This window comes from Ovis aries, chromosome 1 (assembly GCF_016772045.2).
Source record: "Ovis aries strain OAR_USU_Benz2616 breed Rambouillet chromosome 1, ARS-UI_Ramb_v3.0, whole genome shotgun sequence".
In the NCBI taxonomy this organism is placed as follows: Eukaryota; Metazoa; Chordata; class Mammalia; order Artiodactyla; family Bovidae; genus Ovis; species Ovis aries.
The window spans coordinates 112631715-112653091 of record NC_056054.1 but is presented as its reverse complement, the minus strand read 5'-3'; the positions used below and the strand labels follow the sequence as shown (position 1 = coordinate 112653091).

General features: G+C 53.2%; 2 protein-coding genes across 2 annotated transcripts; one reads left to right on the top strand and one right to left on the bottom strand.

Moving 5' to 3' along the window:
- Nucleotides 1-550: 550 nt before the first annotated feature.
- NDUFS2 (NADH:ubiquinone oxidoreductase core subunit S2) lies at nt 551-9506 on the bottom strand. Its single transcript, XM_004002691.5, has 14 exons — nt 9380-9506; nt 8493-8599; nt 6014-6204; nt 4386-4506; nt 4127-4239; nt 3630-3704; nt 3382-3459; nt 3167-3252; nt 2844-2963; nt 1888-2017; nt 1400-1495; nt 1146-1229; nt 957-1014; nt 551-771 (listed from the first exon to the last, which is right to left on the bottom strand). The coding sequence occupies exons 1-14, from the start codon at nt 9472-9474 to the stop codon at nt 734-736; spliced, it is 1392 nt and encodes a 463-aa protein (XP_004002740.3). The 5' UTR covers nt 9475-9506; the 3' UTR covers nt 551-733.
- Nucleotides 9507-12948: 3442 nt separating this feature from the next.
- On the top strand, nt 12949-21039 carry ADAMTS4 (ADAM metallopeptidase with thrombospondin type 1 motif 4). Its single transcript, XM_004003720.5, has 9 exons — nt 12949-14009; nt 15117-15440; nt 15689-15821; nt 16384-16554; nt 17298-17584; nt 17691-17877; nt 18107-18282; nt 19203-19378; nt 19814-21039. Exons 1-9 carry the CDS (start codon nt 13272-13274, stop codon nt 20238-20240), a joined length of 2619 nt encoding a protein of 872 aa, XP_004003769.2. The 5' UTR covers nt 12949-13271; the 3' UTR covers nt 20241-21039.
- Nucleotides 21040-21377: the final 338 nt, after the last annotated feature.

Genomic DNA, 21377 nt, shown 5'->3' with positions numbered 1-21377 from the left:
ACCACAGAGTTCCCCCCTTCCTGCCACGCCTTCCTCCGAGCTCTGGCCCCTTCCCCTTCCTGCAAGAGAAAACGAGCAGCTCCCGGAAGGGCCATCTAAGGAAGGGAGCTAGGAGATCTGAACTCTCATGCCTCCGTCCTCCAGTGACCGAGCCCCTGTCACCCATGGAAAGAGGGGTCGCCATGCTTGGGAAAGGCTATCTAAACCCACCGTCTCACTCCAGCCCTGTTCAGAGACAGAACAGTGATAAGCTGCCCCTCAAGATTCTCTATGACCCCACGATAACCCTTCTCTCCCATCTGGAACTCTGTACCCAGGCTTGACTTGAGTTTATCAATTAGTGCGGGCAGCAAGGTTTGGGCAGGGGGAAGTGAGGGGAAAAGAGGAAATGGGGAATGCAGAAGTGGAACAAGAGTCAGAAACGGGGGTGGAGATGAACAGGAAAAACTGCCAAGGACTGAGTCTAACAGAGAAGTAGGTGCTTAACAAACATCCTAAGTTTCTCTTTAAAGTGAAAGACAGTAAGACACTGGGAAAAACAAACCAGAAATTGGGGTGTAGGGCCAGAAGGTGGCTAATTTATTGTAGTTTCTCCTTTTCTAGTACATGCACAGAAAGCCTGACAGCTAAGCATTCATGTACGTGTATACACACACACACACACACGCACAGTCCCATTTTCAGCAACGGAGAGGCTCCACCGAGGGCAGGGAGGTCCAACACTGTTCCCTGCTCACCGATCTACTTCTCCAAACACAATATCCTGGGTACCTAGGAGGTCAGGGGAAGGAGGAAAAAAGGTGATGTCACCAAGGATCCAGCAGTCCCTACAGTGCCCAGGAGACCAAGGATCCGAGTCTATGCCTGCAGTCTGTTGAACAGTGTCTGGTTTCCGTTCCCATAGAGTTCCAAAGACCCGAGACTAGAACCCCTCCACTACACAAGAGACCTTGTACCTATGATGGCAACGACGTCCGCCAACATGTGTCCCTTAGACATCTTGTCCAGACCAGCCTGGAGAGATTCAGACAGCAAGTATTAGGCAAGATAAGCAAGGTGGACGAGAAGAAATGAAAGTTCATAAAGATCTCAACCATTATTGGATTCACGTATTAAGAGTTAGAATCACTGAGGCTGGCTCTTACCAGGTGAGCAAAACCAGGAGCCTTGATCTTGCATCGATAAGGGCGGCTGCTACCATCAGACACCAGGTACACGCCAAACTCTCCCTGTCCAAAGAAGGTTCGCTGCCTTCATTAACAGGAAGAACACTTTTCTCTGCCAGCAAAATCCTTTCTATTCGCCCTCATGTCCTCTCTTTCACTGATGAACGAGAGTTTAATTGCACATCTGTCTCCAGTCGCCCACTGCACACACTCTCTCCCTCTGCCCGCCTCACCTTGGGCGCCTCAATGGCCGTGTATGTGGCTCCTGGGGGAACTTGGTAGCCCTCGGTGTACAGCTTAAAGTGATGGATCAGTGACTCCATAGACGTCTGGAGAAAGGAACAAGGCAGCATCAGTAAGCCAGATCCAAACTGTACGGCAGGCCTTTGCACACACAGAACATAATCTCTACCCCCAGGGAGTCTAAAATCCCCCATGTAAGTCAGTGAGCAGAGAAGATACAGAAAGATAGAGGAGAGTACGGGAGGCAACAATCTTACACAGTGAATTCTTTCAAAAAGGAAAACTGCAAAGTGGGATTTGATCCAAAGACTCTCCTCCCCAGTCACTGCCCCTTGTCACCCCCTCCCCACTTTTTTCTATCCCTGTAGCCAACTTGGGCAAACTTCAGAAGATGATGAAGGACACGGAGGCTGGTGTGCTGCAGCCTGTGGGGTCACGAAGAGTTGGACACAACTGGGTAACTGAACAACAGGCCAACCTTCATTTCTGCTCGTTTTGGTGGAGACACTTTGGCATCATCCACCTTGATCTCCCCAGGAGGCATCTTGTTCAGACACTGTGAGATGATTCGAATGGACTGGCGCATCTCCTCCACCCGACATAGGTATCTGAAGGAGATGAGACAGGCTAAGAACAAGAGACGAGCAGCCAGAGAATCGGATGTGAGGCTGGGAGAACGCGCTGGGCTGAACCGAACGAACAGTGCTAGGTAACTTTCTTCACTCCCCTAGTACGGCATCTCTGCTTGGCCTGGGCACCTGTATAAAACCTAGTCTTCTGATTTCAGCACTGGGCCCTTTCCCAAATCCTCTCCCAGTTTGCTCAGACTATGTCCTGTAGTATTTCCCTCTTTAGCTCCTCTCTTAAACGTTTTTCTGGAGGTGAGAGTCAAATGGACTCAAGAGGAAAACAGAAGCAAACTTTTCTTGGGGTCAGTAAAGAACAGGGGGATTTGAAGCTTAGAATCTAGTGGAAAGAGCACTGGATCAGGAGGCTTCTAGTCTCAAACACTACTGACAGAACAATCCCAGGCTAATCTCTAACTTTTATGCTTCAGCTTTTTCAGCTATAAGATGTGGCCAAAACTAGTTCTATCCAAGACATAAGGAGAATGTAAGGGTAAAAGAGGATGTCACATATATGGGGATGACCCAGAGAGATGTTATGGGGAGGGAGGTGGGAGGGGGGTTCATGTTTGGGAACGAATGTACACCTGTGGTGGATTTATGTCAATGTATGGCAAAACTAATATAGTATTGTAAAGTAAAATAAAGTAAAAATAAAAATTAAAAAAAAAAAGCAACCTAATTTAATACACACAGGTGTTTTGATAGATACTATAAAGTATGAGAAAAAAGAAAGTAGCTAAGAGAAAGGTTTTAGACAGGGAGAAAACCAGGGGGACAATGAGCTAAGAAAGGATGTGGGCCTTACCTATCATAGCAGTCCCCTCGAGAGCCAATAGGCACATCAAACTCCACCTGGTCGTAGACATCATAGGGCTGGGTCTTCCGCAGGTCCCACTGGATGCCTGAGCCCCGGAGCATCACCCCACTGCAGAGTGCAATAGAGTCCAGGGCCACTGTCCACAGACCAAGAAAGGAGGCATGCTCTCTTCCTCAGGCTCCCCTCTCCCGCCCGCACACTCTGGGCATGGGATAGAAAATCAGCCTGGCAAGGAAGGTGCCATACTCTGAAGCCACGCTATTAATCTGGAACTCACCCACCCCCAAAGAGAGAAGTCTTATTCCTCCCACCTAAAACCATAGTTAAGTGCGTCTTCTGCTGTTACAACCCCAATGTCGACTGTCCGATTTCGCCAGATCCTATTGTTGGTCAGCATCTGTTGATCAAGAAAGCTGCTGTATGAACACTATTCAAGACACTCCTCAGATACCTCTGTATTTCTTTGCAACTGGGGACTAAAACCCCACGAACCCTTCCCGGGGGAAAAGGGATTCTTCCCTCTTACCTCCTCCAGCTCGTCAATCCGAAGAGAAAAGTTCTTAGAAAACTCGTAAATGTCATCCATAAGCCCAAGGGGTAGGTCCTAGAAAACAAACGGAGGCTCAATAATGAGTGTACTGCCTCTGCTAGGGAGAGCCAGCTCTGCCTCGGAGGGCACAGGGTTGGCGCTTCCATCCGCATTGCTGCCCTCCAGTGGCCACGGAGGGTACAGGCAAGGGCTGGACCCTGAGACAGGCAGGGGAACCTGCTCACCTGGTGCACACCTCCTGGCCGGACGTAAGCAGCATGCATCCGAGCCCCAGACACTCGCTCGTAGAACTCGAACATCTTGACGGGACACACTGAGTTAGTGACAAAGGCCTGGGTCCCTAGGTCCAACACCATGGTGGTTTACTCCCCCGCCTCCAGCCTTCTGGGGCTTAACCAACACTTCACAGCACAAAGCTCTTTAGAAACATAACCCAGGGGATTCCCTGGTGGAAAAGTGGCTAAAATTCTGTGCTCCCGAAGCAGGGGGCCTGGGTTCGATCCCTCATCAGGGAACTAGATCCCCCGTGCCACAACTAAGACCCCATGCAGCTAAATAAATAAAAATACATAACAAAAACTTAAAGAATATACATATATAACCCAGATTAAATACACCTTCTCCCCCTAAATGTTCGTGTTCCTTTTACTCTCGCATCCTTCACACCTGCTCCATCTCAGGTATCTCCTCCCCTTTTCCCATCCTTTCCTCCTCCTCATACCTTCTCCCTTTCTTCAAACATCCAGAAGAAAGGGGTCATAGCCCCGATGTCTAGGGCATGTGTGGTCACAGCCATGATGTGGTTCAAAAGTCGCGTGATTTCTCCAAATAGCACTGTAGAGAGGTGAAGACGGGAAGAGACGGATGCAGGAGCCAGGGATCCAGGCTGAGCGAACAGCTCTGGGGTCAGTGCTCCTGAGACGGGGCGGGCTCTATGCGATCTTCACAGTGGACCACTGGAGGAAGGGGATGGGGCGTACCTCGGATCCACTGTGCACGAGGAGGAGGCTGGATGTTGAGCAGCTTCTCCACGGCCAGTGAATAGGCCTGTTCATTACACATCATGGATACATAGTCCAGCCGGTCAAAGTATGGAAGGGCCTGGGAAGAGAGAAATCTGGGTCACATCTAACAGGCCAAGGAACCCTCCGTCTGGCTGCTAGAAGCATTGTCCTCAGTGGGCGTCAGAGGTCAGTGCTACATCAGTCCTCCCGATCTCAAGAGTCTCAGAAAGGCAGGATGAAACGCAAAGAAGGGGTGAGGTGGGGGCGGGGGGGGCCCTGATCTGTTGGGTCTGCCAATTTCCATGGTAAAAATACTCCTACAAGGTCCCATTTTAAACTACCAGTGCTACATACATAACTGAACAGACAGCACTGGGAAGGATACCACACCACCACAGTACTTCCACTACACAGACGCCACAAAAGCAAACACCCAGAGAGCACGGCACAGAGGAATGCACGAAGTACCAGAGCCGGGGCTTGTCATACTTCTTACCTTGACTTTTACTATCTTAAACTGCAAGCTGGCACAATTTAATTTTTAATGATAGCTGTGTTTAACAACTGGCCCACAGAAGTGAAAACTTAACAATCTGCTCTTGCAAGCCAGTGTGAGCTGGCTGCAGCACACCACCGCCAACCGCATCTTCTGGGCCAAGCAGAACCTCTGTCCAAGAACAAGGTCTATTTGCGATACTGACGGGGAAAGGTAATCTTAGGAGGATATTAAGGAAGAGCAAGAAGGATGGAAAGAGACAGGTAGAAAGGACTCATCCGCACAGTACCAAGAAAGCTAAGTCCCAGCTGTTAATTTCAGTTTCCAGGAAGGAGGCGGAGCTAAGACGCCTCTCTTTGGAACAGCCAGTTCTTGCCCTGATGTCACTGTGACGCGGGATAAAGCTACAGGGGTTAACTCTGTGGAGAACGGGACCAGAAACCATCACTGCCAGGACTCTTTGGGGGAATTACATTCTAGTCAGCTGGTTGTAAATCCTAACTCCATCATCCTGTTATCAAGAGCTTTCTTCATGACAGTAAGAAGAGAAACTTCAGATTCCTATCCCAGGATCCAGTTTCTTCAAATCTGACCCTCACTATTTGGGTCACAGAGTTCTCCAAAAACAGCAAACTCTCACAAACTCCCTCCCGGTCACTCTGACTCACTGAGTATTTCAAAAACAAACTTAGAATGCTGAAAGATACAAGAATCAGCTGTTAGTCCTGGGGAGCTGACGTCTCTCTCCTCTTTCCCTGACTCCAGGGACACCAGCTTTGACGTACTAGCATGATACAAGGGCAGGGAAACTGAGGCACTGGAGTAAAGTTAAAGGGGCCAGCCAAAAAGTCAGCCAGAGAAGAGTTAGGAGTGTAGCTCTGGCTCCAAAGCCTTTCTGTTGGGTAAACCAAATCCACATGATTCAAGTCCAGCATCCCCTGCCACATCTCTCCATCCTCCCAACCGAAACTGTCCTGATAACCTCAACAGGGCTCCCTCCCAACCCCCACAACACCCTCCTTCTCTGGGCTCCTGGGCCAGCAAACGGGCAAAGCCCCAGGTGAAAGCACCCCCAGTCCTGTTGCCAGGCCCCGTTCGCCTCCGACACCTGCAGATAGGTCTTGTATTCAATGAGCTTCTCAGTGCCTCGGTGCAGCAGCCCAATGTGAGGGTCGCACTTCCGCACCATCTCCCCACTCAACTCCATCACTAGCCGCAGGACTCCATGGGCTGCTGGGTGCTGGGGCCCAAAGTTCAGGGTCAGGTTCGACACCAGTGTGTCCTTTGGAGGGTCCACATCTGAGAAGTGGGAAAGAGTTGAGCCAAATGGTGATTCCTTTGAGAAGCCCCAAAAGACAGCAAAGAGTTAGCATCTCCCTGTATACCTTCCATCTCACCATTCCATATCCTGCTAAGTTCCCCATCTTTAACATAACCAAGAAGAAGACCATCAGCTGGGGAAAAGGGAAGGGGGATCTAAACTTTCTGCTAAGAGGGAGAGGGACCATGAACCTCCCTCTTTCCACATCTCTCAGAATACCTTTAAAAAAAAAAAGATAGATAACATTTATATAGTCCCTATAATATGCCAGGCACTGCTCTAAGCACTTTACTTATTTTAATTAATTTAATCATTTCAACAACCTTATTATCTTACTGAAGAAACTGAGGCCAGAAAAGATAAATGAATTCCCACCGAGTCAGTAAGTGGCAGAGTCAGGATTTAACTCAGTCTGGGCAGCTTCAGATTCCACACTCTTAACCACTAAGATACACTGCTCTCCAGCTGCATCTGCTGAATGTCCAACTAATTGGGAAATGCATACTTCATTCTTACCACTACTAATTGACAGCTTCTACCCTCAAGAGGTTACTATTTAGTTTGGGAAATAAGTACACATGAGAAACTAGTAACACAGGTCAAATTTACAAGTTGCCAAGTAAGGTGCTGCTGCTGCTAAGTTGCATCAGTCATGTCCGACTCTGTGTGACCCCACAGATGGCAGCCCACCAGGCTCCTCTGTCCCTGGGATTCTCCAGGCAAGAACACTGGAGTGGGTTGCCATTTCCTTCTCCAATGCATGAAAGTGAAAAGTGAAAGTGAAGTCGCTCAGTCATGTCCAACTCCTTGCGACCCCACGGACTGTAGCCCACCAGGCTCCTCCATCCATGGGATTTCCCAGGCAAGAGTACTGGAGTGGGGTGCCATTGCCTTTCCCAGTAAGTTGCTTAGCTAAGTATTTAAAGAAAGGAAAGACTGTGACGACTTCGTGGGGGCAAGATATAGGCTGCTTCTTAAACACAGGGAATGATTCAGATAGGAAGAGAGAAGAGGCATCCTAGGCTATGGAATGAACGTATGTCAGATCTTAGAAACAAGGAAGTAAGTCTCTGTGGAATTCTTATCTACCAAGCGCAGAAGATTAGTGTTGGTAGGCAGTGGGGGGTGTGGTTCAATTATCAGGATTATTAGGAACACTTAGGGAGGACTGAGCACAAGCCAGTCACTACACTGAGTGGTTTCTGTTACTAGCATCTCTTTTAATCCTTACAATAACGCTATGAAAGCAGGTACTTCATTCACTAGTAAATGGAGGGTTGAGATCTGAAACCAGACTCTACTTATGCAACCAAAATTCTTTACCGTGGGCTTTGGAGTCACACAGACCCACGTACAAATCCACCTGTGTCCTTGATCACCTTTTAGTTTCCCTATACCATGATTTCCTCAAAACTGAGATAATATCACTCTCACAGGGTTATTGTAATGGCTAAGTAAAATAACACATACAAAAAACACTCAGCACATGGTAAGCACTCAGCTATTATTACTGTTAAGTTTTTCGAAAGGTAACTGGAAGTTCCTCTAAAGGTTTTTGAGCAAAAGAATGAATGACATAGTATAAAACAATGTTTGGGGAAGATAAAGGTGATGACATTGTATAGGACGGCTGAAGGGGAACTAGATCAGTGCAGGAACCCATCAAAGAGATTCCCAAGATAATCAAGGTCTAATATAAAATAAACCAAACCAACAAAGGGTAAGATAACCAGATGTGAAACATTACTACAAAAGAATCTGCATGGTTTGGTGACATATTGAAAATAGACATGGGGGGGGGGGAGAAAGAAAAAAGGGCCAAAGGTGACTAAAAACTTTCAGTCCTAAGGGATTAGGAAAATGAGGGAGTCATTGATCAAAATTTAAAATCACAAGAAGGGCTAGTTTTACGGCAGGGTGGGGGGAATTTCATATTTAGAAAGGTTTCATTTGAGTGCCAGTGGGGAAAAACTCCTTTAGCAGGAAATATATTAAACCTCTGGAAAAAGCTAAAGCTAAAGATACAAATTTGGTAGGGATCTTCAAGGGTTGTCTGGAATCTCCTCTTTCTTTTCCCTTGGAATTTTCTACTTGATAAATACCTCCTATTATCATTATTATCATATGTGGTGAGTTGCAAGTAGAGTATTGCAAGCAAAAAGCATTGGGGGCTAAATTTTGCCTCAGACAGACAGCTCAAGAGCACTCAGAAATCAGGGTAGGGCAGGGAAGTGTATGGGTTGGGACAGTGGCCCTGGGCACTCACCATTCCAAGGGGGAGGTTTCCAGTGGGCTGTTTCCTTGGTGGGGTACATTACAGCACCCCCATACTGCTCTGCCCATTCCACATCTGGCTGCCACTGCCGAGCACCTCTGGGGAGGTAATGACAAATCCTAGACAAAAGGCCTGAACAGTGCTTGGTTCCTCTGTTCCCACTCACTTTCACGTGGGCCCTAGGAAGGGTGTCTGGGATTCATCAACACCAAGTCGCTGACGGAGCTGTGTAGCTCTGGCAGAACAAACTGGAACTCTTGAGGTTCCATTCTTACTAATAACTTATTCCTGGAATCACTTCACCCAATAACCCTATGCATGCAAAGATGGGGATCCCAGTCCTTTAATTTCTGGTCATATTCATGGTTCCCATCTTAGTGAATACGAATCCGAGACAGGTGTTTATTCAAGGTCAACCGAAGAGTAAGAAAAGGGGGGTGAGGCACGCTCGCTCCTTGGCTCTGCTCAAGTATGGCCAGAGGGATGCACTGAGGCCCGGGTTTTCCTGGGTTACTTTCCTCCTTTAAGTCCACTGGGACTGCCTTCCTTTTCTTTCATAGCGTCTAAGGAGACTTTTCACCCCTGACGAGGTGGGTAGAAGCAGCAGGGCGAATGGGGGGTGGGTGGCATATCACTAATGCTGAGGGGCGGCGTCTCCCTCCACATGATTTCAACCCTGGCACATCGAGCTGAAACAATCTTTCCTCCCTCCTCCAGAACCGGTACCAGTGGATCCCGGAACCCGAGAGCGCAGGCCAGGGAGCGGGGTCACGGGCCCGGGTCATTCTTTCCTAGGCGATCATAGGGCCCATGGAGTTCCCAGACTCGAGTAACCCCAGCCCTGGGGACGGCGCATCGGGCGCCGCCCTTGCTCTCACCTGCTGGGCTGAATCGGCAGTCGGGCCCCAGCCCCGGGCCGCAGCACCTGGGCCGCGGCGCCTCGCAGGCGGCGCAGAGCCCTGAGCGCCGCCATCTTGCCGCCGTAGACTGCTGGAAGGAGAGCCTGGCGGAAGTGCCTCTAGCGCGCCTCCTTGCGGGCTTCCCGCGTATCGGCGCCACGCACCCGTCCTTTTGTAAGCTGGCTCGCTAACCTGACACCAGCCGGGTTCTGCGCCTCGGCTTCACTTTCGCTTAAACACCTGAGGCTGGGGACCGTGCTTCCCACCGCTCCTGACTGGCTCTTCAAAGGCCGAGCCAGAGAAACTTGCCACCGCTGCCGGTGGCAGCGGCTCCCCTCACGAAGCCCCGGCGCGCTGCCCGTGCGCGCCTTAGAAAGTGTTCTGCCGCCTGGCGCCAGACGCACACTCACATGCAGACCCTTCCCCACTTTCTGCCTGCGCCGCTCTGTTGCTGTAGTCCTGCCCTTCTAGGGCAGCGCCAGGCTTTGCCAGTTACCTTCTTATAACCAAATCCAAAAGATTTGGAGCAGAGGGAGCTAATTTCCAGATGGCCTAAATGGGTTAGGGGAAAGGGGCCCAAGTGGGACTGGGCGGGTCTGAGAACTCCCGCCAAACATAAATGAAAAAAAGAGGAGGCGGCCAAGACCACCGGCATTGGAACAGGCTGCAGGGGTGTGTAGGAGTCGCCTCGTCCTAGCTGAGGAGAGGAGGTCCCCTGTAGGTGACCTGATATCTGCCAGCTTTCCAGAACCTATAGAATTAACAGACTCAGTAAATGCCTTTAGTGATCCCTAGCATCCCACTTCTATCCCTGGTCAGTCTCTTTTACTTCATGTGTTTCTGACCTGGCCTCTCCCCTGGCCAATGGCATAGAAATGTGGTACCATCAGGAGTCTGATCCCAATTCTGTGTGGTACAGACAAAGGGGAGTTTCTCAGCCTTGGATCTGGTTCCTGTTCTCTTGGCCTCTAAGCTAAGCTCCAGCTGGGCCACCCGTTGAGTTTGCACATCCCTTCAACTTGGGGTCTGGACGGAGACATCCCCCAGAGAGGGTCCCTGGGCCAGAGCCCACCAGCAGTGCGAAGGGTGGGACAGACAGACCAAGAGAGGGGCAGACGCCAGTAACTCTTAGCTACAAAGAAAGAGGGGAAAGGCAGACTTCTAGCTGACCTAATGGGAACTGTACCAAAGAGTGGGGCCATATCCCACGCTGTGGGAACTGACGACCTGTAAAGACTGGGCGGCCCCCAAGAGCCAGGCAGAGGCTGGGCCTCCCTGCTGCCTTGATTCCCCGCCCGCTCCCTGGGCCTTGTCCCCCTGAAACACAGTGAATGTGGTAATAGTGTGGGAGAAGGAGGTGGGGACTGCATTTTTTTTTTTTTTTTTTGCCTTAATCCAGCCTAAGAGGGGCTTCCCTGGTGGCACAGAAGTGAAGAATCCACCTGCAATGCAGAAGATGCAGGTTCCATCTCTGGGCCGGGAAGATGCCCTGAAGGAGGTCGTGACACCCATTCCAGTATTCTTGCCTGGAAAATTCCATGGACAGAGGATCCCGGTAGGCTAAAGTCCACAGGGGTCACAAAGAGTCGGACACAACTGAGTGACACACACACACACACACACACACATGCGTGTCAGGATAGACGAGAAATCAGGATAGACTCTGGGCTGCTTGGCCCTGGGGCAACTTGAGCTAGGGTGAGGGATCCTGGGGGGCTGCCTAGGACACTGCATCTTTTGTGCCTGCTGCCTGCTGCCAGCACCCCCCACACACTCACACACTGCTGCTGTGGCTCTAAGGCCCTTTGTCTCTCACTGCTTAGTCACCCCCTTTGTTCTCATCTCAGATGGGGGTAGAAAGGGGTGGTAAGAGCCCTCTGGTGATAGCTCCTCTTGCCCCTGCCCCTTCTGGTCTCCTAGCCTTTGTCTGACTCCTGCAACATCAACCCCCTCCACTTAGGACCAGGGTCAGGGTGTGTGGTGGGTCCACAGGTTGGTGTGGCATCAGAAGCTGGTGTGTGATATGGGAAGCGATGGGCACCAGGGCAGGTATTAGCAACCCGAGCAGGAAGGGAAGGGTAGAGGAAGTATTCTGGCGGATGTGCTGTGGAGGACAGGAGGTGACAAGGCAAAGAGTGAATAGGGGAATGGGGGTAGGGGCAGGTGGGCCACCTCTGGGAAAGGAAAGTGCTGACTGTACGCGCCTTCCTGGGGATATCCTGGGGAAAGGAGTGGCCGTAGCACGGGGTGAGCAGAAATCGCCCCTACTTCTGAACCCTTTCCTTCCTTGCCTTGGGAGTCCACCCCCAAGACTCCTTTGCTGAGTTCTCTCCAGTCCTGAACCAAGGGAATAATTTTGTTTCCTTTTACAAATGTTACCTCTTCCTCCCCAAGCACTCTCCCCGGCCTAGGCACTGGGCTTCTTTCTCTCAGTGCTCTAAATTTCCTATATACACAATGCTGCATCCACTCTCTCCTGCCCCATGGGGAATGAGAAATAAAGATTACTAGGTATTCCAGGAAACATTGACTTCTTAGGACAAAGTGGGGCCAAAAAAAGGGAACCAAGTGGGGATTCCCTCTGATGGATTGACACAGGGTGCAGCGGGTTGACTGACTTGAGGCTGGGGGAGGGGTAGGGCAGTTGAGAGTGGGTAGGAGCTAGGCGGGAGCCTGGGGGAAGCTCCTGGGAACCGGGCCAGGGAAATGGGGAGCCAGGAAGTGGGGAGGGGGAGCCCTGGGGGGAATGGAGGCGGAATGGCCGTTTGGGCTTTGGAGGGGGCGGGGAATGGTTATTCAGGAAGGGGGAGCCTAACGGAATGAGAAGGGAAGCAGAGGTGCCACCCTGGGTCTTCCTTCTGTAAAAGTCCTTAATCCTGTCTGCCGTGGCCTCTGCCTGCTTCATGTGCCCATCCTAAGCAGACTCATCCTGCCTTTGAGCAGTACCCTTCCTGATCACTGTCTCCTTGCCTGTCCCATCTTCTGGCCTCCTGTACTCTCTCCAACTGCTTGGTTCCTGAGCTGTGTCAAGTCACCTCCTTTCTTTGTTCTGCCCTCTTGATGATTCCTTACCTGTTCCCCACCCTCTTTCCCTGGCAGCTGACTCAGTTCCCTTGGCCCTGGAAACCAGCCTTGAGGGCCAGAGAGCATCATGAAGGATCCCTGAGAAAAGACTAGACAGTGGGAGCAAGAATTCTCCCGGGACTTTGACCCTTTCTTTGCGTGTTGGTCAGGCCCTTTCCCTGACTTCCTACCCCTCCTGGGGCTCTGTTGCACAAAAGAGAGTGAGACAGCTGAGAGCCGACTGTGGAGTTTGGGAAAAGGCTATGTCATCAGCTGGCCCAGTGCCTGGGAGAGTCCCCTCTAGCAACTGGGACTGGGCAAGTCCCTTTTTTTTTTTTTTTTTTTAAAGGAAAACAAATGGATTTTTGGGAAGTAATGAGACACCCATCTGAGTTCTGCCACCAGAGCTCTGGGCTGAATGGCTTATAGCTCAGCCAATCGAAGCAGCTGGGGATGCTTAAAAAGAGCTGGCGCGGAGAGAAGCTGGGAAGAACTCACAGAGAGACCCACAGACACATAGACACGGGAGAGAGAGAAGGAGAAAGAGACAAAGGCTCGGCGGAAGGAGGCAGAGAGAGAGGACAGGCATTGACGCGAAGCCAGAGAGAGTCTGAGAGAGCAGAGGGAGAAGCCAGAGAAGCTGCAGAAGATACAAGCAGGCAGAAACAGACCCGGGAGAAGGAGGGTGTGGGAGGAGAGTGTGGAGGAACCAGACCACTAGGCACCTCTTCTAAGCCTAAGGGCCAAGTTTTCTCCAACTCCTCTGAAGGTCCCCGGGCCCTCTGAACACTCTGCCTCTGACCCTGGCATGAGTCCGAGCCCCCAGACTGCAAAGAGGAGCTTTTCGAAGCCGGGGCAGGGAGGACTTGGTGCCCAGATGGCCTCAGTCCCTCCCAGCTGCAGCATCAGTGCCATGTCCCAGATGGACTCGCATCCCGGGAGGGGCTTGGCGGACGGCTGGCTGTGGGGAATCCAACCCCGCCTGCTGCTCCCCACTGTGCCCCTCTCCATCTCCAGGCTAGTGTGGCTGCTGCTGCTAGCCTCCCTCCTGCCCTCAGCCTGGCTGGCCAGCCCCCTCCCCCGGGAGGAGGAGATCGTGTTTCCAGAGAAGCTCAACGGCAGCGTTCTGCCTGGTTTGGGCGCCCCTGCCAGGCTGTTGTACCGCTTGCCAGCCTTTGGGGAGACCCTGCTGCTAGAGCTGGAGAAGGACCCCGGCTTGCAGGTTGAGGGGCTGACGGTGCAATACTTGGGCCGGGCTCCTGAGCTGCTAGGTGGGGCGGAGCCAGGCACCTACCTCACCGGCACCATCAACGGAGATCCGGAGTCGGTGGCATCTCTCCACTGGGACGGGGGCGCACTTTTAGGGGTGCTGCAGTACCGAGGGACTGAACTCCACATCCAGCCCCTGGAGGGAGGCGCGCCTAACTCTGCTGGGGGGCCTGGGGCTCACATCCTACGCCGGAAGAGTCCTGTCAGCGGCCAGGGCCCCATGTGCAACGTCAAGGCTCCTCCCGGGAAGCCCAGCCCCAGCCCCCGAAGGGCTAAGGTAGGCAGTCCTGAAGCCTGTGTCCTGCCGTGTCTGTCCTACTGACCCCCATTTGCCTTCTCTCCACCCACTTCCACTTCTGGCCCGTCTGCTGCTCCCCTCCCTTCTGCCTGCCTTTTCTCTTTCCACTGCCCTCCTTCCCTGGGAAGCCTCTGGCTTCTCCCTGCCCCAACCCTTCTTCTGGCCAGATCGCTGACCCCAAGGGGTGCTTCCCAGGGGCAGGTCAGAGACTCTGTGCGGGGAGTGACTGCTGCCTCTCCCCATCCCACCCCTGCGTGGCTATGGCCCTGGCTATCCTGCTGGCACAGTCCCTAACAGTGAGGCCCTCCTAACAGCCCCCTGGCCTTGACTCTTTTCTGGGCCCCAAGTTTGACTCTCACCCCACCACCAGCTAAAGGAATGAGGTTTGAGGCCCGAGGGATTGGCCTCTGGCTTCTGATGCTGTCTTCAAAATTGTTCTGGCAAACTACCAACTAGGGCAGGAGCGGATGGGGAGGCAAAGCACCCTGAAGTCCGTTCTGGTCGGTCCTTCCCACACTGAGGACTGACTGTAAGGCTGCTTGAGGCTCCATCCTCTCCTCCCTCCCACTCCTGCTCTCCCCCTTCTTCCCTTCCTCCCTCCCTTCCTCTCTAGCTTTAATCCAGACCAGACGCTCCCTCCTCACCCGCCACGCTGAGATCTGGCCCTGGCCCTAGCTGCTGACTGAATTATTCCTCCAACCACACAGGGCAGACACGTTGCAGCCCAGCCCTCTAGCCCCAGTCCTGCAGGCCCCAGCCACACTTGGGCTTGGGGGACCCCATGGTCCCTCCCAGAGGCAGTCCCAACTGGTTTTCACTTCAGGGGCCCACACAGCCCTGGGACGTGGCCTCCCTATCCCCTCCTCTTCTCAGAACCAACAGATGATTTCTCAGAGTTACCGCAAAAGCCCAGGGATTTGGAGTTGTCGGGGGAGAGGCCTCACCAGACCCTTCAAGAATCTCGTGGGATATGTGAGGCCCAGCTGGCTCTGCTGAGTTCCAGACCTAGGAAGTGAGGGAGGGGAGAAGTTATGCACGGGTCTGGGAGGCTATTTCAGGATCCTCTTCCCCTCTTTCCCTCTGCAGCGCTTTGCCTCACTGAGCAGATTTGTGGAGACCCTGGTGGTGGCAGATGACAAGATGGCGGCATTCCACGGTGCAGGGCTCAAGCGCTACCTGCTGACAGTTATGGCAGCGGCAGCCAAGGCCTTCAAGCACCCGAGCATCCGCAACCCCGTCAGCTTGGTGGTGACTCGGCTAGTGGTTTTGGGGCCGGGTGAGGAAGGGCCCCAAGTGGGCCCCAGTGCCGCCCAGACCCTGCGCAGCTTCTGTGCCTGGCAGCGAGGACTCAACACCCCTGACGACGCGGACCCTGACCACTTTGACACAGCCATTCTGTTTACCCGGCAGGTGAGGCCCCGGGCAGCACCTCAGGCAACGCCCTGCACAACTCCAAGAAGCACTGCTGCACAGACTCTGGTGTAAATGGTGCCTCTGGAGTAGTTCGGCGTGGCGCCCGGCCCCAGCCACACTGCCAGTGCCATCTTGGCCCTGACACTGCTGCAGGCACGGTGCCCAGGTCCCCACTAATCTGGGTCTTGGCCCAACGCAGCCCGCTGTCATGTTCCCTCATGCAGTGTCTCTGATCCCTCTCCCAGGACCTGTGTGGAGTTTCCACCTGTGACACTCTAGGCATGGCTGACGTGGGCACCGTGTGTGACCCCGCCCGGAGCTGCGCCATCGTAGAGGATGACGGACTCCAGTCAGCCTTCACTGCTGCTCATGAACTGGGTAAGCTGGCGGTGGGGTCATGGGACACCCGTGAGGAGTGAGAGAGCTGTCAGGGGTGAGGTGAGGCAACGGTGCGCTAACCAGCATACAAGTGGAGGTCACAAGGGTTTTCTTCCTTCTCCTCAAGCCTCAGTCCAGGGCCATTACCCTTCTCTGCTCAGAATGTAGACAAACAAATTTTTCTATTCAGTGAGATAGTGTGTAGAAATCTACTGTGAACTTGGGTGTGTGTGTGTGTGTGTGTTTGGAGGCGGAGGTGGGACAGTGTTGAGAGAGATTATTCACAAGAGTCAGTGATAGAATGGATGGAATCAGGGTTGGGAATGTTGCCTGTAAGGAAAAGTGAGTAGGGAGGGCCCCTGAATATATCAGGGGGAAGGGAGACAGAGAAATGGGGGCTACATACTGAGAACCCTGGGAGCACCAGAAAGACGCTGGGGGCAGAATGAGGTGTGGACTGGATCTGATGCTCCGAAGCTGCAGCCAGGCTTGGATGGGTCCGCAGCCCACTGCAGGCACAGGGATGGGGCTCGTGGCCACTGACAGGGCCTCTGCTCCACAGGCCATGTCTTCAGCATGCTCCATGACAGCTCGAAGCAATGCGCTGGTCTGAACGGGCCTGAGAGCACCTCCCGCCACGTCATGGCTCCTGTGATGGCCCACGTGGATCCCGAGGAGCCCTGGTCCCCCTGCAGCGCCCGCTTCATCACTGACTTCCTAGACAATGGCTACGGTAAGCAGCTGGCACTCCCCTTGCCCTGTGCTGGACGCAGTTCCTGCCCCCCCGACTCCACAGTACTTCCTCTTCTGCCGCATCCCATGTGGGCCAAACTGACTCCCTCCAACATGCCTCCTCTACGTGTGGGATGCGGTGAGAAACATTGCTGCCTTCGTGTGGTTCCCACTTCCTCTCAGGATGAATAGCACAACTACAGGAGGCAAGTGTTGGCCTCAAAAGAATTAGAACTGACCTTCTAAGGGCCAGAGCTGTGCGACACCAGAAGGGGCCAGTTGTGAAGGAGGCCTTGTCACTTGAAGTGTGCAAACTCAGCAGTATGACTATGATCGCACAATGCTGTTGATGAGAAGCAGATCAAGAAGTCTGTAGTTGGTTAGACTAGGTGGGAAGATCTAGTGCTGTGAGCTCCTCTCCTGATCCTATTTTTCGATGTGTGTAGATAGATGTGTGACTGTAAGTTATTTCACTTCTGCATAGCCGATCTGTAAAATAGGCATAATAACAGTGACTAACTCACAGGTGCTGGCCAAGATTTAAACACATATTATTGGTCAAGCATTTAGTCAATGCTCATCAAATAAACATTGAATAAATTATAGCTGCTATTTAAAGCATCTTCCAGTACTAGAATTTGTAGGATCCCTCAGCCACCTGGGGAACCCAAGATTTCAGCTGATGACCAGCCGGCCCCTCTGCAACCTCTTGCTGACTTCATAACCCCCTGCCTCTTTTCCCAGGGCACTGTCTCCTAGACAAGCCGGAGGCTCCCCTGCATCTGCCCATGACCTTCCCCGGCAAGGACTACGATGCTGACCGCCAGTGCCAGCTGACCTTTGGGCCTGACTCACGCCATTGTCCACAGCTGCCGCCACCCTGCGCTGCCCTCTGGTGCTCTGGCCATCTGAATGGCCATGCCATGTGCCAGACCAAGCACTCACCCTGGGCTGACGGTACTCCTTGCGGGCCCGCACAGGCTTGTATGGGTGGCCGCTGCCTCCATGTGGACCAGCTCCAGGCTTTCAACGTGAGATCCCAGGGCAGGGGTGGGGCAGAGGGCCTGGGGGAGTGGTGACTGGCCCTGAGCCCAAGAGAGTATGTTGATCCCACTCTTGCATTCTGTCTTTCTGCAGGTCCCACAGGCTGGTGGCTGGGGTCCCTGGGGATCGTGGGGTGACTGCTCTCGGAGCTGTGGGGGTGGTGTCCAGTTCTCTTACCGGGACTGCACACGGCCTGTCCCCCGGAATGGTGGCAAGTACTGTGAGGGCCGCCGTACCCGCTTCCGTTCCTGCAACACCCAGGACTGCCCAACTGGCTCAGGTGAGGAGTGGGAGGTAGGGGACCGCTTGGAAAGCGTTGGGAGAGCAGAAAGCACTGTCCTTTGAGTTCAGGGACCAAGGAGGTGTTAAGGGTCCTGCTGTTGAGGGGGGTGACAGGCAGTCTGTGGGGTAGAGAGCTGCCATGCTATCTAGAAGGTGTGAGAGGCTAACGGGAGGCTGGTGGGCAGTGTGAGGGAGAGGGGCTCTGACTGTCCATTTTAACCTTGCAGCGCTGACCTTCCGTGAAGAGCAGTGTGCTGCCTACAACCACCGCACTGACCTCTTCAAGAACTTCCCCGGGCCCATGGACTGGGTTCCTCGCTACACTGGTGTGGCCCCCCGGGACCAGTGCAAACTCACCTGCCAGACCCGGGCACTGGGCTACTATTACGTGCTGGACCCACGGGTGAGGACCAGAATGCCCCAGGGCCTTGTCTGTGCTCACTCACCCCCCCAGAGGCCCTCTGCTTTCTGATGGCCAAGATCCAAAACAGCACTATTGCTGGAGTTCCCACGGCCATGCCTGGCCAGCCCAGGGCTCCATTCAGACTTCTCTGTCTATGGGTATTTGGAAAATCAGCCCTGGACTCTGGAGAAGTTGTCAATCAGGCCGTGCTAGGCTGTTCCATTTCCACTGGTTTCTCGCTCTTCCTCTCCCCATCTTCCAGTGCTCCATTTGGTGAGAAGGGAAGCCTGTGGCCTTTTGGGCACGGCTCTGACCCCCATCGGATGGGCTGCTCTGTTGAATTACAGCGGTGGCCTCGCTGAGCTCATGGGGGGCCAGTCCCCCACTAAACAGTCCTCCTGGAGAGGGTGATGGCCCTGCCCCACCCCTCTCTGTGATAGGGCCCTGGGCTGAAGCTGAAGAAAGAAGAACTAGACTAGCAGTTTTGCTTCCTTTACCCTGTTCTGGGGAGAATGCCTACTTGTGACTGCCCTCTAGTGTCTAGCTGGGACACTACACCAAGGTTTAGGGCTTGGTGTTGGGACTCAGACCTGCAATTCCGATGCTGGCATCTCCTCTTGCCAGCTGTGTTACCGTTGGGCAAGCTCCTAATCTTTCTAAACCTCAGTGTTCCATCTCTACAAACCTCAAATAGTGGTTGTGAGATTTATATGGCACTTGGCACAGTGTCTAATTCAGAGTGAGCGTCTGAAAATGGTGGCTTTCATCACTGTCATTATGATTATCGCCCCTTACAAGAGCCTGAGGTTCCCTCCGCACTCCATCCACACCCCCTCCCTGATGGGATATGGCTTTTGTTTGGCTTACCAATACCTTTTGATTTAGGAAGACCCTTTCATCACTCCCTCTCTTCTCCTCAGGTGGCAGATGGGACCCCCTGCTCCCCGGACAGCTCCTCAGTCTGTGTCCAGGGCCGCTGCATCCATGCCGGCTGTGACCGCGTCATTGGCTCCAAAAAGAAGTTTGACAAGTGCATGGTGTGTGGTGGGGATGGTTCCAGCTGCAGCAAGCAGTCTGGCTCCTTCAAAAAATTCAGGTTTGTTCACTTCCACCTTCCTGGGGATATAGTGGTATCCTCAACACTGTTTCTCCTTTCAAAGAGCTGACTTGGGAGTCTAGTAGGGGAGATATACAGACCCCTTCTCGGAGTGTCAGCCTGGGCTTGCCATGAGGGCCACTGTGGGCATTGGGGAAGGCTTCTCCAGGAGGCGACCTCCCTCCTGGAGGGAACAGGAATTGGACAGGCACCAAGGAGGCGGGGCTTAGAAGGGCACCTCAAGAAGGGACGCAGGTGTAAGGGCCCACAGAGAAGAGGGAGAAGGACGCATCTGCAGGTAGCTCAGATCTAGGCTGGAAAGCTCAGGTAGGTCTGGGGATTCAACCTGCTGCACACGTGTGATGATACAAACTCTGCTCAGAATAGCAAGAGAGGGTTCACCGAGATGCTGAGTTCTCCTCTACTCGCACACAGGTACGGATACAACAACGTGGTCACCATCCCCGCTGGGGCTACCCACATCCTGGTGCGGCAGCAGGGGAGCCCTGGCGTCCGGAGCCTCTACCTGGCCCTGAAGCTCCCCGATGGCTCCTACGCCCTCAACGGTGAATACACGCTGATACCGTCCCCCAAAGACGTGGTACTGCCCGGGGCAGTCAGCCTGCGCTACAGCGGGGCCACTGCAGCCGTGGAGACACTGTCAGGACACGGGCCCCTGGCTGAGCCCTTAACGCTGCAGGTCCTAGTGGCTGGCAACCCGCAGAACGCCCGCCTCCGATACAGCTTCTTCGTGCCCCGGCCGGCCCCCTCCACGCCACGCCCTACTCCCCAGGACTGGCTGCGCCGGAAGGCACAGATTCTGGAGATCCTCCGGCGGCGCTCCTGGGCCGGCAGGAAATAACCTCACCATCCCGGCTGCCCTTTCTGGGCACCGGGGCCTCGGACTTAGCTGGGTGAACGAGAGACCTCTGCAGCGGCCTCACCCCGAAACGCCGTGGGGGAGGGGCTTAACGAGCCCCGCCCCTCCTCTCCGCGCTACCGAGCAGGCTGGCCCTGCCGGGGTTTCCTGCCCTGGATGGCTGGTGGATGGAAGGGGCTGGGAGATTGACCCCTGTCCAAACTGCCCCCTCTGCCCTGCTGGTCACAGGAGGGAGGGGGAAGGCAGGGTGGGCCCCAGTTGTATTTATTTCGTATTTATTCACTTTTATTTAGCACCAAGGATGGGGATGAGGGTCAGGGTCCTGGGGAAACTGATCCCCTGTCTTGATAGCTCTCACCCTGTCTAGGAAATCCAGGGTGGTGGTGATAGGTGTACGTGACCTGTGTGTGTGTGTGTGACAAAGTGTGTGTATGTGTGTGTGTGTGTGTGTGTGTGTGTGTGTGTGTGTGCGCGCGCGCGGTTCATCCTGCCCAGCTTTCCTCTCCTTGAATTTTATTTTCTGGGAAAGGAAGAGTCAAGGGTAGGATAGGCCTTCAGGGAGTAAGGGATTATCATATTTTTTAAATATAAATTGAGTTCTGCTATTTATGTGCTCCTTTTGGAGTCAGACAGATGTGGGTTGCACCCTGATTCCACATCTCTGAACGTTAGTTTCCTCATTTGACAATAATAATACCTCCTTTGTAAATTTGTTATAAGGATTAAATACTGTAAATAAAGAACTAGCATAATGCCTAGCTCTCAGTAAGTGCTCAACAAATGTCAGCTGTCCTCCGTTGTTATTACCACCACCGTGCTGTCCTCAGCTCCACTGTCTCCAGAGTCTGCAGTGCATCTGAAGGTGGCAAAGATCTGCGTCAGTGGTGCCTGGGCTCGCCCCCAGGCTCAATTCCTTTGGTTGGCAGAGCCCTAGCCTGGATTTTGAAGGACTGTCAGAGAAAGGACAATCCTGTCCCTGATTCCTGGAGGCTCCCAACCACGGGGAGACTTAATAAACACTGCAGTACAAGCACAGTTGACAAGAACATGAAGGTGAAAAATAACAAGAACAACTATGTCAATACATACAAACAGTGCTTAGTAATGAGAGTGCTAGGT